Source organism: Gouania willdenowi, chromosome 1 (genome assembly GCF_900634775.1).
Source record: "Gouania willdenowi chromosome 1, fGouWil2.1, whole genome shotgun sequence".
Taxonomy (NCBI): domain Eukaryota; kingdom Metazoa; phylum Chordata; class Actinopteri; order Blenniiformes; family Gobiesocidae; genus Gouania; species Gouania willdenowi.
Window position 1 is genome coordinate 7935712 of NC_041044.1, and position 18752 is coordinate 7954463.

The 18752-nt window shown below is 38.9% G+C and overlaps 1 protein-coding gene across 1 annotated transcript; it reads right to left on the reverse strand.

Annotated features, from left to right (window-relative positions):
- Window positions 1–9133: 9133 nt before the first annotated feature.
- On the reverse strand, window positions 9134–18713 carry wdr83os (WD repeat domain 83 opposite strand). The gene is made up of 4 exons (XM_028449863.1): window positions 18577–18713; window positions 16883–16988; window positions 13225–13322; window positions 9134–9505 (listed from the first exon to the last, which is right to left on the reverse strand). Exons 1-4 carry the CDS (start codon window positions 18624–18626, stop codon window positions 9439–9441), a joined length of 321 nt encoding a protein of 106 aa, XP_028305664.1. The 5' UTR covers window positions 18627–18713; the 3' UTR covers window positions 9134–9438.
- Window positions 18714–18752: the final 39 nt, after the last annotated feature.

Here is an 18752-nt window from a genome sequence, read left to right on the forward strand (position 1 = left end):
CCCTCTGGGGTAATTTTAAGTGGTCCCCAAAACAGATCCCGCAAAAATGATAGTTCACGAAGTTGAAATGAATATAAAAGCCAACATAATACACAAAATAACTCCAAAAACACACAAAATCAGATTTTTTGACAAAACTTAAGTACATAAAATAACAAAAAGGAAACCTAGACTGACTCCTAAAACACAACACAAATGACATGTCAACAAAATTACACAAAATGAAGGACAAATTTATAAATTGACAAAAAAAAAAAAAAGGAAAATGACAGTAAAAACTACATAAAATAACAACAAGAACAGACATAATTAGAGTAAAAACACAAATGGCTCAAAAAATAAACTAAAATTTCAAATTGGTTTCAAAAACGCACAAAATGATTTTTGAAACAACAAAAACACACTATAAGACAACAAATTAGCCTTTGCTCTTTCCTTTATTAATGCTCAGATTGGTCGTTATTCTAAATACTGACATTAATATTGATCATGTGACCCTCTGTGATCAGACAATCATACTTTTTGTGTCCCCCGCTCTTATAGCAGTTGCCCGTTCCTGTGATTAGGTTCCCTCTGCAAGTCAATAATTTACCATTTTGATCCTCAAAAACAATATATGAACATCTTGACCTCTACTACTGAGAACAATGTTAAAATTTCCCACAGGAAAAAGCCAGTATAGTGTGTGTGAGTGTGTGTGTGTGGGGGGGGGGGGTTGAAAACTAGTGTGATGATTAAAAAAAATGTTGAGAGGCTAATGATGTAGAGCTGCTTTTTTTTATCTGAATGCAGCTTGACTACAAGCTGTAATACAGATGGTGAAATCCCCTCGTGGCGACACTGAGTGCACCGCAGCATTCAAATGAGTTTTCTGCTGCTTCTGCATTTCTCTATCAGTCTCTGACTTGGAGTGTCTGCACGTGTTTAGTAAAGAATAATTCTCACTAAACGTCTTCTGATGTTTCCATATCTTCAAACCACACGCAAGACATTCATTTTACAGATGTTTAAGGCCAATTACCTCCAGGTTAACTCAAGTGTCAGAAGGGAATTACATGTACAGTACCTGCACAGGTAAACACATAAAACACATACAGAGTATATAGAGTTTTATCCCCTTTTGACACATACAGTATCTAGTGCGACAAGGTATCGCGATATTGAAATATCACAAGATGTATTGTCAAGGGTACAAGTGGTATTGTGAGGGGGGTTTATATTAAAAAAAACACACACAAACTATTAAGTTTATTTATTTATTTTTTTATATTCCTATTGATTTGAAAATATCATACCCAGAGGAAGTGTGTATGGTAAGTATGCCCAGAATTTCAAGTGTATGTACACCAGTGACGTGCCGTGACCACTAGGGTTGGGTAGGCACGTTGCAAATCGAGACCACCAATGACAATTTCATATGTTTCTGCTGGCAAGTGTTAATTCAATTCAAATCAATTTTATTTGTATAAAGCAATTTCCAACAAAGTCATCTCAATGTGCTTATCAAAATATAAAATTCATAATAAGAAAGAAAAAAACCCAATAAGATCCACATGAACAAGTGTTTAGCCATCTAACAAAACCAACATCAAAAACACCATTAAAGAAACATAAACAATTATTTAATATAGCCTCCATACTCTCCCAACAAGATTTATCTCATGACACGACAGCACATCTGTTGTTTGTGTTGGAAACACAGAAACACGGAGAAAATGACAACAACTCAGAACAGCCTCAATGAGGAGCATCCACAAAGCCAATCCTTCCTCTTGTACCATTCACTGTGAAAAGTATGAAACATTTTCTGACCTTTCCTTTTCTGAAGGTCTGGTAACTCAGGTGTTGGTCTCCCATCTTTTAAAAGCTGTCGTTTTTCCTCAAAACAAAGTTTCTCTATCATCTCTAGCGCTGTCATCCACACTGTAGTGTTATCCCGCCCACTAGCTAGAGAACGTAGCAGCAGCAGTCGTGTCATCTATTCACTAATGAGCTGTGAACTTACGTATAGCATTAAGCATAGCGCAGTTACGTGCAAAGGCAGCTCTCTACGCTGCCTTTACGCGTAAATGGATGTCATATTGGGGACCTGCAATGGGAACGAAGGCAGAAGAGCGACGTGCCCTTGGGAGGGGGCGTGGCCTCCCTCTGCCTTACAGCGGAGCGAAAAAAGAAAAAAAAAGAGACTGCAGCTGTTCCAGGAAATAGCGCTGTTTTGTAATTTGGGCTATGAAACGCACAAAATGTGGACACTTTCAAACTTATAGGTACTGTAGGCTATTGGAAATGGAAAAATAAATAATTTATAATTAAAAAAAAAAAAAAAAAAAATTATAATTAAATAATCAAAATATCAATTCACCCTTGGGTAGGCACTGCCTACCTTGCCTACCCTGACGGCACGTCACTGATGTACACCCTAAAACCACCTTTATTCTGTTGAATACATACAGTATATGATTAGGCATGAAGTAATGTAGTTTATTGATCCTAGTCCCTTCACATTTTAGTCAAAGTATTTAAATTAAGCGTTTTTAGTTGTAAAATGTTAGCGTGACTGCCCTATGGCTTTTGGCTGAGATTAGATCAGTGACGTCTTTATGAATCAGTGACGTCACTAACCGTCACTGTTGGCCCCGCCCCTCCAATAAAAGATGGGAGGAGTGACTAGACTTCTATCTCTCACAGCCCTCAGTGAGCATTGATCGACAGCTCCATACGGAACTGTGAATCACTATGGGGGCGGGACTGCTGTGACTGGGCGTGTCTTAACTACTATAGGAGCAGTGATCAATGTGTTTTTTGTATTTCCCTCTAGTGGCAAGTCAGCAAAAAACCTTGGGGTGTACTTATACTTTAAAACAAGAAACATTGTGATTTCCTTTCCAAAAATATCACATTGTATCATCACTGCAAAGCCATTATTGTCTATTGTACCGTGATTTAAATGTATCGTTCACGATAAAACTTGGAAAGTAACTAAACCCCACAGCCACTTTTTTCTGCTGAATACATAAGTACTTGGGTATGAAGTAGTGCTGTTGATTGATCCTCGTCTAGCTTTTAACATTTTAGTAAAAGTATTTTAATTTAACTTATTTAGTTGTAAAATGCCCTCTAAGGGTTGAACGCCATATATTACAATTGAATTTTTCTACTGGCTGAGACAGATTATGGTGCATCACCAACTGTCACCGTTGTTTCCGCCCCACCTGTAAAAGCTGGGAGGAGGAAAAGGGGTTTCTTCCAATCACAGCCCTCAGTGAGCTTTGATTCACAGCTCCAATGTGGAACTCCTCTCAGTATCAGCAATGTTTGTGATTCTGTTCCTAAAAAGAGCCAATTCTCAGAGGGTTCATCAAGCTTTGTGTGCATGTACAGACACATAGTGTGTATCCCTGTCTGTCTCTGCGTGTGCGTGAACACGTGAGTACATTTTGTCCCTGTACTTTATGTGTGTGTGGTAGTGTCTTGGGGGTCATGGCTGGAGGAGAGCTGGTACTGTTTGCCCGTGAATGATATAGTGTCTGTAGGATTGTGTGTGCGTGGGTGAGCTTCACATCAAGATTGTGTGTGCCTGTGATTGTAGGAGTTGATCAAAGTTTAGCTGACGCTGTGGAGCGCTGTGCGCTGCCTGACTGGGCGTGTCTTAGCTGCTTCAGTAGTAATGCCCATCATATTTTTAAATTTCAGCAGAAAGTAAGGGTTTAGTTACTTTGGAACTTGGAAATTTAAAGTCAAGATCCTTTTGGGATTGATATCAATCTTGCTTGGATGTTGTCAATTTCTTACATATTTAGTATGTATACAAGTGTAAACTAGGGCACAATAATCCTGAAGTTATTCATTTTCCCTGTGGCCCACTTGAGATGAAGCTGCTTTGTATTTGGCCCCTGCTTTAACAAATGCCTTTAAAAATGGCATTTTTAATTTAATATTGAAGTTTCCAAGTGGTATTTCCGTGTCTTATTGAGGCTGATTTATTTATTTATTTTTTCAGGTTGCCTTTTCCCTTTCAGAACAGGAATTCTGCATCTCCCGTCCGTTTTCTGCCATCATGAAAAATCTCAGTTCTTACAAAAGTGCCCATTCATCTCTAAGGTTATGTGAAAGATCTTGAAGCACAGAATTTGTCTCCTGACGTCAGTAGAATTACTGCCTAACTACACACAGGGCTTCCCAATAGTGAGGTGCAAAGCACTTCCTTTGCTGTGTCGTTAATAGTTTGAGTCAGTTCAATAATAGACAGTGTTGGTGAAGTCAGTGAAGTCGATAACAGTCATGGGTGCATTCTGCAGGATTTTGTGCTTACAAAATCAACAGCGCTGCTGCTGCTGAAATGACTAGAACTCTGCTTGAAACACTTTTTCTTTGACTGTGAAGGTTTTCAGACATCCAGGTGAGGTCCTAGTTGGTTCTGGTATCTTAGTTTGACACATTGGACTTTAAAGGAGCAGAGGGCAGGATTTGAGGAAAAATAAACATTCATTTTATGTGTTTTTTTTAATGCTAATGAGTGATGAAGTGCTCTAAACCAAAGACAATGAGTACACACATTTCTACCTATAGATTGTGTGATACATTTTGCACTGCTGTTCTGGGCGTGAATTTCCTGTGCAGTTCTGCAGACGTGAAGTCAATTGATGCTAATGGTGACTTCAAATCATGCTAGTACGCATTCTCAACGGCTTAGAGTGGCATCCCAATACCGGAAATAAAAAAGAAGAAGAAGAAGACGGCTTGGAGACTGAAAGAAGACAAACTAGGTGGACTAAACTATTGTTTGGTTCCAGAGATGTATGCAGAGGCATGTGCACAGGTCTTGGAGTAAACAGTCACATGAACGGCGAGTAAATAAATAACCGTGTCACAGTTGGAGTGTGGATCAGGCCACATTTTCTCGACTGAGTCCGGTCCGACAATGAAAACCTCATTTTTTTCTCAAAGAAATGACATATTTAGTGGTAAGCACCGATTTTATTAACCAACAACTGTTAATGTCAACATCAGATCAGCGCACGTCAAACACAAACGGGGGTGCAGTGCACACCAGAGACCCATCGGATCTTTTTAACCTAATCCACGTATCAAAGAAAAGGATAATCCATGTTACAGTGCAGTAAAAGGAAGTTTTTCTTTGTAAATTGTCCTCCTCTGCTCCATTCTCCCTGCACCGGATATCACAGCTCTCACTGTTACAGGTAAAGTTGCATTATTCAGGGCTACAGCTGCTGCAGCAGGAAAAGAAGAACGCTGTGACCAAACCCGACCACCAGTTCTAAATATCTGTCCAAACTCGACCTGTCCGGTGCCATCTGGTCCCGTCAGGGTTCGGTCAGGTATCCATCCTCTATCCACAGTATCTAATCAGCTGTGCTCCACTGATAAATGGTGGCTAGGCTGATGGCTGCAGTTACCCTAACCACCGCAGTGTCACTATGGAGTCTGATCTCTAGATCCTGCCCTATGCTCCTTTAAGTTTTGCTTAAAGACGTTTCACTTCTAATCACAAAAAACATTTAATTGGGCTAACACATGCATAGCATGTAAACGCCCTGTCACTAGTTGTCAGTGAACCACGCCAGTAAATTACCTCACTGCCCCATGAATTTTAGCTTGGAAGTTGATTAAACTTTATTTTCATAAAACATAGTGGGAACTTTTATAAAAGTATGTGGTTACTTTAAAAAAAAAAAAAAAGAATTTTAAATAATCCAAATCTGTTGTAGAAGCAAGAGTTAAACTTTCTTGAAAAATGTAATTTGACAGTTTGATAATCATACTACTTTTATATTGGGGCTTGAATTACAGTTAGTTACCATTTACTTGTTCTCACATGTTTTAATTTATTTAATATAAATTGTATTTTGTACTTGTAACAGTGAAATTTGTAATTACTGATATTGGGATATATGATATATCGTATGTGTTAAATTGTGAATCGTATCATATCGTTAGATTCATGGCAATGCACACCCTAGTTGATTGTCATGTTATCTTTGTGACAAGTTTGATTTTGAATATATATATTTTTAATACAAGCAGAGAAAGAAAATATTTCTCTTCTTTCTTTCTCCTCATAGGTTCATATTCTATTAAAGACAGGCATCTTTCTGCCTCGATCTTCTTGGCCAATCGTAGTGTTGCACTGACTGACAATAGGTAGTTTAGATTCAAAATGTTTTAATTCTTTTTACATGCTTTCCATTTTAGTCTCTCTTTGTTCAGAGATCTGAATTCATCCATACTATTAACTCCTTTCTACAGATATCTCCATTGTGTGATACCATTGTGCCCTCTAGTGTCATAGCATAGTTCAGGACATGCATTCTTTCTCCCTTACACTCATTGAAGTACCAGAAATGGACCATCAGAATAAACCCCTCGAGTCTCCTTTGGGCAAATGATGTCATTGTTTAATGACCATGTGACACAGATAGATCACTGTCCAAAGACTTTGATAAACTCCATATTCTCTCCTCTGGTTAGCATCCACAAAAAATGCTCTGTTGTGCTAGCAGGAGACAAGAGAGGAACAAGCACAACAATGAGATGAGGAATGGAGTGATTGAAAGAAAGAGGAGAAAAAGAAAGAGTGGAAATAATGAGTCTATAGTGAGTGAGGCTGCAGTGGAGTCAACTCTGAAATTAGTCAATAGCAGAGGGAACATCTGCATTTGTAGTAGCTGCTAAATAAAGTGTATCCTTTGCAAGATCATCACTTAAACAGATGTTAGACCTAAACATAGCAGCTACTATGAGGCATCACAAGCTTCACATTCTATAGATCAGTTATGGATTGTTTCACTTCCACTCAAACCACATAACGTGATCAGAGGCGACAGTGATTTCTTAATTTATTATACGTCACTCTAACACCTAGGTTCTCAACGTGGGGTACGGATATCCCCAGGGATACACAAATTCATGGGGGTACATGAATAAAAAATAAAAATTGGAAACTAACTAAAATCGACCAGCAGTCAGGAGCCTCCATGCATTGCCACAATTTCACATTACCCCATGGTTCCTGAGAAACAATCTCATCAAAAAAGCACAAATATGACAAGGGCTACATTGCTTTACATTCCTTACAGATTTTTTCTAAAATATGTACATATATAATTCCTCAATGGGATGGGTAAAATTCTAAGACAAATTTTTACTATAGGACTACATTGTATGTGACCAGTGGTTCCCTTTTTTTGGGTCGTGGCCCCACATACAATTTTTTGGCATCTCCAGATACTTTTTTTCTGATTCTTTCTAGAATAAGCTTTTGATAACGTTTATTGTTGCCATGCAGGATTAGTGCACAAAGTGACAAGATGCATTTTATTTAAACTAGATTTATATTTAAGAAAATAAAAGTTATAGAATACAATTATTTAAGATTGTTTTAATACTTAAAACAGTTTATCTTTTATTGTTATAAATTACTAAACATTTCAGGGAACCTCATTTGCATTCCAGGCAAAAATTGAGAGTTCAATAATTAGCTTTTTAAAACAATTGCCATCATGTGATATAAAAATGGGAAAACTGTGAGTGCTGGCAATAATTGTAAAGTTACATGGTAGGTCTGTCCTGCTATCTGCGGATTGGTGGGTGGGTCCGGGACGCCTTTAGTTGGGGACTGCTGTTCCGCACTGGGTGGGTGCCGTTGGGGTGCCTCCTTCCTGCGGTGGTGGCCGCTGGTCGCTCTCGCGCCGGTGGGTGGCATTGCCTTGTGGCTTGCACTGTCCGGTGGGCGGCGGGGTCTGGGCTGCTATCCTTGCGCCGTCTGGGGCTGTGCGGTCCTGCTTGACTGTGGCCGGTTCGTGGGCTGGGTTGGGGGGTTGCTCCCCGGGGGTCTCGCCCTTGGGGGTTCCCGGTCCCGGGGGGGTGCTCTTGGGGGCAGGCGGGCTTGGCCGGCTGGCTTGGCCGGTCTTGGCGGGGGTCTTCCGGGGTGGGTGGTGCAGGCCACGCTCTTGCATACCAGTGGGTGCGGCATGGGGTGGCCCCTGCTTGGGCGGTCCCCTAAGTACCGCCTCAGGTTTGCGCACACCGCATGCCGGTGTGGCGGTCTGGCTGGGGTTGGGGGCGGTGGTGGAGTGCGTCGGCTCCTCGGCTTCTAGGAGCTTTCTCGGGTGTGTATGTGGGGGGCGGTGGCTGCCTCTCGGCTTGGTGTCTTGGGGGCATCTGGGGGGCTGCTCGGCCGGGGGGGGGTTGCCTGGGCTCGCTGGTCCCCGCTCTTTCTGCTATTCTGGCTGCGTCCTCAAGTCCGGGGCAGCGCTTGGGTTACAGTGGCAGTTTCTTGCACATACATCGGTCTACGATGCACTAGCATGCCTTGGACTGTGGGATAAAACTTGTCGTGGGCTTAACTTCAGACACTTTGATCCCAAATACCTGTTTCAGGTATTACCACTCACAGCCACCACTATTATAGTTAAGCCTCACGCCTACAACTTCACATCTCACGTTACAGTAATCAACTCTTCCCCACCCTTCCTTGAATCGCTCCTCCCTGCTCTCTTCCCCCTCCACCTCACCTAGGTGCAATACTGCCCTCTCTTTTTATATTTTATAAGTAAAGTTACATTGAATTTGTATATTTTGAGAGACTACGATATCCACAAGCGAATTACTGGTAGTTGGTCATTTACACATAGATTCTTCATGATTTTCTATCATTTATACTTTCTTCTGAGGGCCTAATTGGATGCCCTAAAGGGCCAGATTTTACACGTGATTTAAATGCTGCTTAACTCTTTAAATCACTATTAAACAACATCTCACATCCCGTTTATAAGTGATTCATATTTAAGACTAAAAATTTATGTTTTTAAATAACAATAAAATTAATTATGAGTATAATAAGGCGTTTTCTTTAGAATAATTTAAGCCAAACTTGAAAAAACAATGGAGGGTCCCTTTAACACAAAGCACATAAATCAATGAAGCCCATTGGTTTGAGTGGAATGTTGTTAGGTCTGCTTAAATATGGAATCCATCAGTATGTGAACAATAGGATAAATCTAACCATACACACGTTAAATATTTCAGTGATTTTAGTTAATAAAATATACCTCCCTGCTGTGTTGGACCAAGGGTTTTGTTATAGATCTTTTCAAATGAACAGTCATCAAAGTAGAAGTTCATTGAGCTTTATTCATCAATCCATTAGTAGAGCAATCCAATTCTAAGTTTTACATTTACCTGACATTAAGATGTAAAAAAAAAAAAAAAGAAGAGACTTCAACAGAAAGTTCTGATCTGGCCGTTTTGACGTAATGAACTCCTTAATGCTCGTCTGTTTTCTATCTTCATCTTCCAGTCTTCCTTTCCGTCTCTGTTGTTCCTCATCTGTGGCCTGAGGGCTCCATCAGCGGTCCTGTTGACCACCACGGCACCCGCAATTCATTCCTACAATCTGCTGCGATCCGTTGTCAATGGTTACCATGGCGGTGACATCGGCTGTGGGTTCTGGAGGTAAGACATCACGACTGCCGAGATGGACAACCTGCACAGGAAGGGAGGGGGAGGGACGGTGACTCAGCATTCTGTTCACATTTCAACACTTTACATGTTTTTGTAAACCAGCATTATATAGAGAAGACCTAAGAAATGATTTGATGTAATAGTGATGTGTTCACATACTAAACAATACAATGGTTGTATTGTAAATGTCATACTAACGTACTACTCATACTAAGTCTGATCATTGTCAAAATTAGTATGTAGTGCCTTCACATTAAACAGTATGGAAAGACTGAATATACCTGGCTCTATACGCCTATATTTTTATTTTTTTAAGTATGCACAGTGGGCACACTAGTCATACTCAACCGTCCCATGATGCATTGCAACGGAACGTAAATTGGTCCTGGGACTAACTTTAAGCTAAAAATCATCCTCTTTTCAAAACAAAAGATTCTCTTCTTGTCTTCCATTAGTTTTTAACATTTTTGTAAATAAGGCTCTTATTTTGAAGCTAACTGGAGGTTTTGTCAGTAGCACAATGGCGGGTCTCCGCAAATCTCCAAAATGTAGGCATGAAATCTGTTTTTGCGAGTTTTTTGGATCAAATGAGCACATGTTAATAATCTGCTTGGTGACTTTCTCACTTAAAATGCTTTCAGAACTTTGAAAGTGGAGAATCAACTGAGATATTTAGTCTCAGTGCTTCAAGTTTTTGTCAAAATGCAGCTTGGGAAACTTGGAAGTATACTCCAGTGAGAATGGTCATCATCCTAACCATACTAATAGTATGTAGTAGACAGTATATACTCATTGGGTTTGTAGTGCATAGTACAGAGTGTGACATTTTAAACACAGTCTTTGTTCAAAAACTGTGCAATAAATCTGTCCCACCACGGGAACAATCCTGCTTAATGTGTAAATTAGCAGGAAAAAAGTAACCATTAGATAAATAATCACAACATTGTTCTGTTCGTGAAATGAGAGACATGAGACCCCTATTGAAACACCTGATCAGTGCCACAGGCTGAGAGCATCCATAAGACGACGCATTGAGGCAGTAATTCATTCAAAACAGGCCCAAACCAAGTTCATTATACTTTTCAGAGGGATGATTTTCTGTATTTAAAATCTTTTTTTTTTTTTTTTTTTTTTTAAATTTAATCTAGTATTCTAATTATCTGAGATTTTAAATTTGGGGATTTTTATAAGCTGTAAGACATAATCATCATAATTGCAACAAATAAAGGCTTAAAATATCTTACTTTGCATGTTAAATTACTGAAATAAATGAACTTTTGCACGATATTCACTTGTATATTTTTCTTATTTTGCACAAGAAGTGATTACTGATGTTACATCATTTTCAGCCGTTGTATTTACTATTGTTCTGTCATTTGGTGGGATTTTTTAGCCATTTTATGCATTTACTTTAGGGGCGGCACAAATACACCAAAGAAACTAGATGATTTCTGCAAAAAAATGTTATTGGCCAAATAAGGATTTAGGATTCTCTTTTTATTTTATTTTTAATTAAAAGCCAGGAGTTTTCTGATCCTTTGTATTTGATTGTAAACTGAGCCATAATGAGCCCTGAACTATAATTAACTTGTTTGCAGCAAGCTATACAAAGTCCAGTGAGTGTATGAACTAATATTCATCTGATTCATTGAGCTTCAGTATGATCCGAGCTAACTTATGCTAACTATGTTTGACACAGTTAGCATGCTAACAGTCTCTGTTGTTCACCTTTTCCTGCTGTGAATTCTTGTCTTTGATCTGAGATGTTCGTCCTTCAAGCAATTCCTAAACACCTCTGTGACTCGCAGGGTTGGGACGGTTACTTTAAAAAAAGTTATCTGGTACAATTACAAGTTACCTGTTAAAAATGAAATGGAATCAGTAACTTACTCTACGTATCATCACTATATTAAAGTAATGTATCTCATTAGTTTTAGTTACTTTTTGGATTACTTCAATACCAAACATGCAAATAAAGAAACAAGACGATAGAATGTGTAACCTACTCACTGTATTATTTTAAACAAATATAACATCACCTTTTACAGTTACACTGTATTAAAGAAAATGTTTTAATTAAACACAGACTGAGAGAACCCACAGTAGTTTAAATAAATAATGTGTTGAATAATCAGTTTAGTCAATAATTTTGAACAATTAATTTGAATCATTGACCTAGACCACGGACCATACAATGATTACTGTATTGTATATAATTGTTACAGTTGTGTAATATATGTAAAACTCAAAGCATCACCTGAAAGTGGTATGTCAAGTTTTAACAAGTTCTATAGTTATAGTTGCACAATATAGCAACAATTGTCATTTCTATGAGAAAAAAGCACCACCAGAAGTAGATATTTTAGGTTAACATGCTACAAAGTTAATTATAAGTAATTTTGTCTACACTGGTGTACACATGTCTTTCATGTAATATACACGTAGCGACTATAATTTAATGTGTGCCAAATACTATTTGCTGAAAATAATTTCTTAGATTAACAAATGCAGTTAACCTTCATCCTGCAGCGTTCTTGCAGAAATATTTACATTTCACTAAAACATGATTTGTTTTTGTCTTTAAACTTCCCTTAGACGAGCTTTTAAAAGACTGGATGGTTATAATTTACAACACAGTGTAGATCAAATAATATAGTATAAGTATATAGTATAAGACACAGCAAAAGCAAGCACACTATGATCCAAATTAGCTGTTACCATAATAAGTTTATATTGTAAGCACTTTAGCTGTTTGTTGGGTGTGATTATTGTAGATGTTCCTAATTCCTACAGCTTTGGCAGTCAGTGAAGACAACTCGTGTTGATGGTTTGTGTCAGAAGTTAACTTTGGATTCATCCTCGTAATTCACCCCTCTGTGTTTTATTTAGTGTGGTCACGGCCGACAGTGACGCAGGAGTTTCCATGCAGTGAAAGCTCAGGGTTCATGATGATAAACAGCCAGGAAGGCAGCGTGTTGGTTTCACGTGTTCATTTATGGTGAAGTGCCGTGATGTGTCACAATGTGAGCGTGCGCACTGTGTGTATGTACTGGCTGCTGCATCGTGTATATTTTGTTTGCTTTTAAAATGTAATCCCACTAAGTAATCCCAATTTGTATTAAAAATACTGGTATTCTGATTACATGTTTTTAAATTTCCTGTAACAGATTACAGCTACATTATTTTTGTATCCAGATTACATAACGCCGTTACTTGTAATCCCTTACTCCCCAAGCCTGGTGACTTGTTCACGGGGTTCATTGTCTGACATTAGCTGAGTGTGTGGATTCATGTTGCTATGAGTGCAGCAAGCGCTCCTTCACCACAACCTCATCTGGACAATGGATAAGGAGGTTTCCCTCATTGTAAATCAGTCTGTGAAGCCTGGACACGTGCCCTGTGTTCACAGTGAGGCATTCCAGCAGAGGTCGCTCAGTTCCAGGCTGAACTGTCAACCTTTATGGCTGGAAAAAGGGTACAACTACAAATATGTGTCCATTTGTCCGCTTATCATGATGAAACTGCACAGTTTGTGAAATGCACCAATGGGTGACGTCAACATAAGTTGGGGCACCTTTTGGACCTAATACGGATGATTAGAAACAATGGCTAAATAAGAAGCTGTTGTGTGTCCCATAGAAGAACCTAACAGTCCTACTACCTGTAAAACTGTTCCGATATGCGTGATTTTAACTTTATATGGTATGTATGTACTGTGTAGAAAAGGGGAGTGGCACTCACATGAAGCTGCTCATCATCTGTTTGGTGTCTTCTGAGCTTCTGGAGTTTGCAAAGCTAATGAAAGAGCAGTAGACGGCGATCCAGGCACACCACTTCAGCTGAAACATGAACACAAGTGGTAGATTTTACAGTTACAAGACACATAGCTTAGAATAAAAAAATATAAAGAAATACAGGTGACTACAGCAAACACACGACTGTTAAATGTATCAAAGTGTCAAACACATTTAACTAGAAGTTAAATTTTCATTGGCTGACAGTCGGCTTCTAATGGATCTCTTTTCATTAGTAGTGTTGCACATTATTATGTCAGCTTTACACAGATCTGATCGGCTATATCGGATCGGCCGATATTTTGCATTTCATGCAATTAATGTGATCAGCTGTAATGTCTTAATTCGCCAATCTGATCAATGATGTTATTGTCGTGATGAAACTTCCTGTAGATGCTCCCATTGCATTGTTTTATCCGTTTTATCGTTTACACCGACGAGTTGTTTGCTCTACGTGACACGGCTTTATTTCACTCACATTTGTGCACAAAGGTGAAAACATATGAGCGAACGACGAAAATGTCTCTCGGTTGGAGCAGAGTGGCTGAGCGCCGGACTTCTTCCCCACTCTACTGGCTCTGAAAGCGGGGACAGTCTCTGCTGTTAGTTATTGTGTGTGCGCGCTTGTTTAGTTTATTTGTTTATTATGCATGTTATAAGAGAGACTCCTAGAGTGGAGTGATGCGCTCCCATTTACTTTCGCTTTCATACCGGACACTTCTGTCCATTTAAGGGAGATGGTGGACGCAGAAGCGCGCGTGCGTGTGTGTATGCGCCCCACCTCCGCTGTGCACCTGTGAATACGAATTATAGGCAACAGCGGGTTTTCTGATGCCACAGTAAGGAAATCTGTCTTTGCTCCTAATGCTAATGCTGATGGAGGCTTCACGTAGTTCCGGTGTAGTTTCCCTTCACAGCTTCATCTCTTACTCTCTTGTAGTCGACACAGCTGCTGCTCAGGGACTAAATTAAATGGTTTTCAAGTGCTGGAGTGAAGCTCACATTTACATCTGCCTTGTTTCAAGTGCTCGGTCTGCATCGCATTTTAAAAAGCAGAGCCATGACGCTCTTGTGCGTCTCGTTTGTGTCTCGTTTTCAGACCGTGGTCGGAAGACACAGGGGAGTCTAACTTCGCTCGAAGCTATCCTCAGCTTCGGGGTTAACTCCCTCACTTCACAGCAGTCATTGAGTTTGACATGGATCTCCGGTTTAATTCAACAGCTGCAACGTTTATTTTGCCAATCACTCTAAAATGGCATGCAGCTTATAATTAATCTGCTCTGGTCACACACGCTCCCTCACTCCGCACACTGGTCGAGTGGCCAGCACATTCTTTTGCAGTTCATCACCCGTGGAGAGGCGGGACTAAGAGCTGCCATCTTGTGTGTGGGGACCAGACTGCAGTAGAGCTGGAACAACACATCAACGTTGTCAATGTCATAGATACGTCGACGTTGAGTTTTTGAGTCGATGGGACGTCCCAAACAAATATGTTGTCCCACGCCAGTCCAGTCCGTAATACACCAAAAATCTAGCCGCTAAGCTGCCAAATGTAAAGGACGAAGAAGAAGAACTCACATAAACAATAATGGCGGGAAGCAGCGCGGGTACCAAGGAGCAACACATCCGTGTGCGTCTTCAAAAGTGTGGGAGTTTTTCGCTCTTCAACCTTCCAGTGATGTCGTAATTTGCAGACTGTGCAAAAACCAGATAGTATACCACACGAGTACAACAGCAATTAATGAACAAGTTCTGTTTTCTCTACCACTTTGGAATGTGTGATTATCCAGCATTGATACAGAATGTTTTTTGTTTTTTTTCAAGCAACGTGATGGTAAACGGTTGATTTGTTGTATAAATGCATCATTAGCTCCCCGCAGTACTACAGACATGTTTTTAATATACTGGAACTGGCATATATTTAAACATAATGTCATGAGATATATACATACTGTATATAAATAATATACTCTTATTGTGCATTGACCTGCAAAGCAGTGTTTAGGTGTTTAAATAAAGAAATGTTCAATAAATGTTGAAATGTTAACAAAAGATGGTTTGAGATCCTTATTGTATAAATAGTAGTAATGTGATGTTAAAGAATCGTTACCTGAAAAAAATATCGTTAGATTGATCGTTTAACAAATAATTATTTGGGACAGCTCTGGACTGCAGGAGTGTTGGTAAATCAACGGAGCTACGAGGCACTCAAGTATCTTCATTGTTTGGTTTAAGAACAATTGTCAAGAATAAAGATGAAGTAGTTTTAGCACAAAGATTGATTTCTGATATTACATCATTTTCAGCTTTGTCTTATGTCTGCATTTGCCAGTGGGTCAACATGGTAAAATGTCTGTGCAGAAATATATATATATATATATATATATATATATATATATATATATATGTATGTGTTAACTCCACTAAAAAAAAAAAGATGATACCTGTAGTTAGGTGTGGGGTAGAAGGGAGAATGTTGGTATTGATATTGGTTATCGGCCAAATGAGTTGTAAAGTATCGGCATATCTGATATTAATCCCTATTTATTATCTTTCTTATCAAAGGCTTTTCCTCTCCATCATAACAAACCTAAGCACAAAGGCCTGGTTTCCCCATCAAAGGTCACCATCATACGTTTGGGAATTGAACCAAAAACTGAGCTGAAGCATTGATTTACAAACTACGAGGGAACAGATTGTAAGACTATTATTAAGGTGCTTTCACACATACCTCTTTGATCCACACTATGCTTCGCTTCCTCAGATAGTCTGGTCTTTTTGCGATATGTGAAAGCTCACTCAAACTCTGGTGCGAAGCAAAAGAGCGAACTCTGGTCCTCTATAAAATGTGGGTCTTGGGTCGCCTCAAGCAAAGCATGATGCGGTTTTTAATCATGTGAGAAAGCAAACGGGACCAAATATAGGACTTTATATTGAAGCACAATTGTGACGGAGCAACTCCATCAGTGACAGGCCAGCGGCGGCACACAGCAATCACAAACACTGTCGTCACGGCAACAGGCACGTGCACAAACAACACAGTGATCTAGCTGTCAGCAAACACACAAATATCCATCCATCCATCCATCCATCCATCCATCCATCCATTTTCAGATCCGCTTATTCAGAATCAGAATCAGAATTCCTTTATTACAAGAAAGAGGAATTATCTAATTTGGAATTAAAATCAGAATAAACCAGCCACCTAATTCGGATTTAAGTTTAATTCGGAATTAAATTAGATTTAGGAATTCACATGGTCAGTTTAAAGAGGAATTTTACTTTTCTTCTGCTTTAAAGAGGAATTAACGCTCCCATGTAAACGTGGCCATTGTAAGTTACACCCATACAATTCTTTCCCTGAAATAAATTCACATTGCGATGCAGCTTCAAGCTTTGCCTCATTGAGTCATTCATTGTGGGAGTTGTCGACTGCCCTTCATCCTTTAATCCAAAAAGGTCAGTTTACCTTTAATCTTCTAAATGGGTTGACTGGGATGGACCAAGGTCGACCCATTGGGAGTTACACACACCATTATTGTGGACACACATGTTATAGAGAAAGGACAACACATGGGAAGGTTTAATGTGAATGAGGAGCTCACCTTGAGCATCAGTCCACACATGCTGAAGATCATGCCGAGCAGGTTCATGTAGTCAGGAGTGGGGTCTTCCAGTGTGACGTTGGTCTCTGTGCTGGGGGCTTTGTACCTGCCACACCACAAACACCACGTTAGGAACAATAACAAACTCAGTCACTTATTGTCTACGTGTAAACAATCCACAAGCACTGCTGTTTTACCTTGTCCCAATCATTACCAGAATAACTAAGACCATGTTTGTTTAACATTAAATTATACTTTATTAATCCCAGTATGAGCAAGATTCACTAGTACAGCAGCCAATGATGAAGAAAATGAACAATATACAAGATACCTTTGTAGAATGGAATTTAAACAGAAAAAAATATATAATATGACACATAAAAGTTCAGTACAGCAGAGATGCATATAAATATGAGAGAAGCAAGGGTTTTGCATAAGAATGTAAGGAAGTATCTATTTGGCGATATATCGCTATATCTCACTGCGCAATTATCGTATAGAACCAAAAAATGTCCAAATCGATTTTTACAGGAAAAAAATAAATTTAATTGTGCTAACATCTGCACAGCATGTAGTCGCACTGTATATTGCAGTGTTAAGTATCGGGATAATATATATCATATTGTGACATGCAAATCATGAATCGTATCATCAAATTCATAGCAAAATACATCCTCAGTTTTGCATGACATATTGGATTATGTTGCACATGATGAGAACTGTTTTGTATATGGGAAAAAACGGGGGAAAAATCAAGCATGATCCTCTACAATAGACAACCAGCGACATATAATAAAGAAGCTATATCTCACTCACACATGTGTAAACGTCCATAAAAACGTAGAAAAATAATTGTTTGAAAGGCATGCATGCATTTTGGATTAAAAACACTACACTACCTAATTATGAAATAAATGACCTATTAAGAAGTGATTATATTTGAGACCCCTAGGTTTAAAGAAAAGGATCATTAGTTCAAATTAAAGCTTAAGTTCATTTTATGCACTCTTCCATTTTCCCAAAGCATTAATCAATGAATTAGATTTTTGTATAAATGAGAGTGTAATATTTATACACAGTAAACTAACTGAGCTCATCATTTTGGATGGGCAGATGGATGGAGTATTGGTGAGAATTTAATTAATCATAAAGATATCAAAAATAGCGATAGATGTCATTTCTCACAGAAATGAGGAGTTTTATTTTTCATTTTCTCTCCATTCTCAGCATTTTACGGTTGTTTTATTGATAGATTGTGAACCAATAGACTGGTATATTATTTAATAATATAAATACTTTAGTCTGTATTTGTTTTCACATCTTTTAGTGAATTTACATAAAGCCTGGATGAACGATTTGGAGACATCTGTAAAGTGAATTATTCTCAGATGACCGTCACCTGAAGGACATTGTGTTAAATCTTTGTGTAATAGTTTGAATGTACATTTTCTTCAATACAATTTATGAACGTCCACTTTAACACATCTGTGGTGATTTAACAAATCGTTTCAATGACCAGCAAAACAGAAAGTAGTCACAACACTGTTTATGATGTTGGTTTATATTAAGTCCTGTGGTCAGTAGTTAATGCTAATCCCTGTGCTGTTAGTGATGACACACACAGCCGAGCTCGCCGTCGAAACCTAATCGCTAAATAACACCTTAAGACACTTTCCCCCGCATAAAACACACACCTTAAAATCTTGTTTTGCCTTCTTGGGTCTGCCATGTTGTTTGAGGACATTATAAGTGACAAATTTGCGGTTTTATGAATAAAAAAAAGGGAAACCGGACACAGCAGCGACCGTCTTAAAGGTGAGCAGGATGTCAGGAGGAGGGGCATAAAGCGTATTTCAAAATAAGAGTTTAA

Excerpts from the sequence above, each read along its gene's own strand:
- wdr83os (XM_028449863.1), bottom strand. The coding sequence starts at position 18,626 with ATGTCCTCAAACAACATGGCAGACCCAAGAAGGCAAAACAAGATTTTA. Across the intron at positions 13,323-16,882 it reads TGTGTGGACTGATGCTCAAG|CTGAAGTGGTGTGCCTGGAT; the intron begins GTGAGCTCCTCA and ends TTCATGTTTCAG. Across the intron at positions 9,506-13,224 it reads CAGATGATGAGCAGCTTCAT|GTTGTCCATCTCGGCAGTCG; the intron begins GTGAGTGCCACT and ends CTTCCTGTGCAG.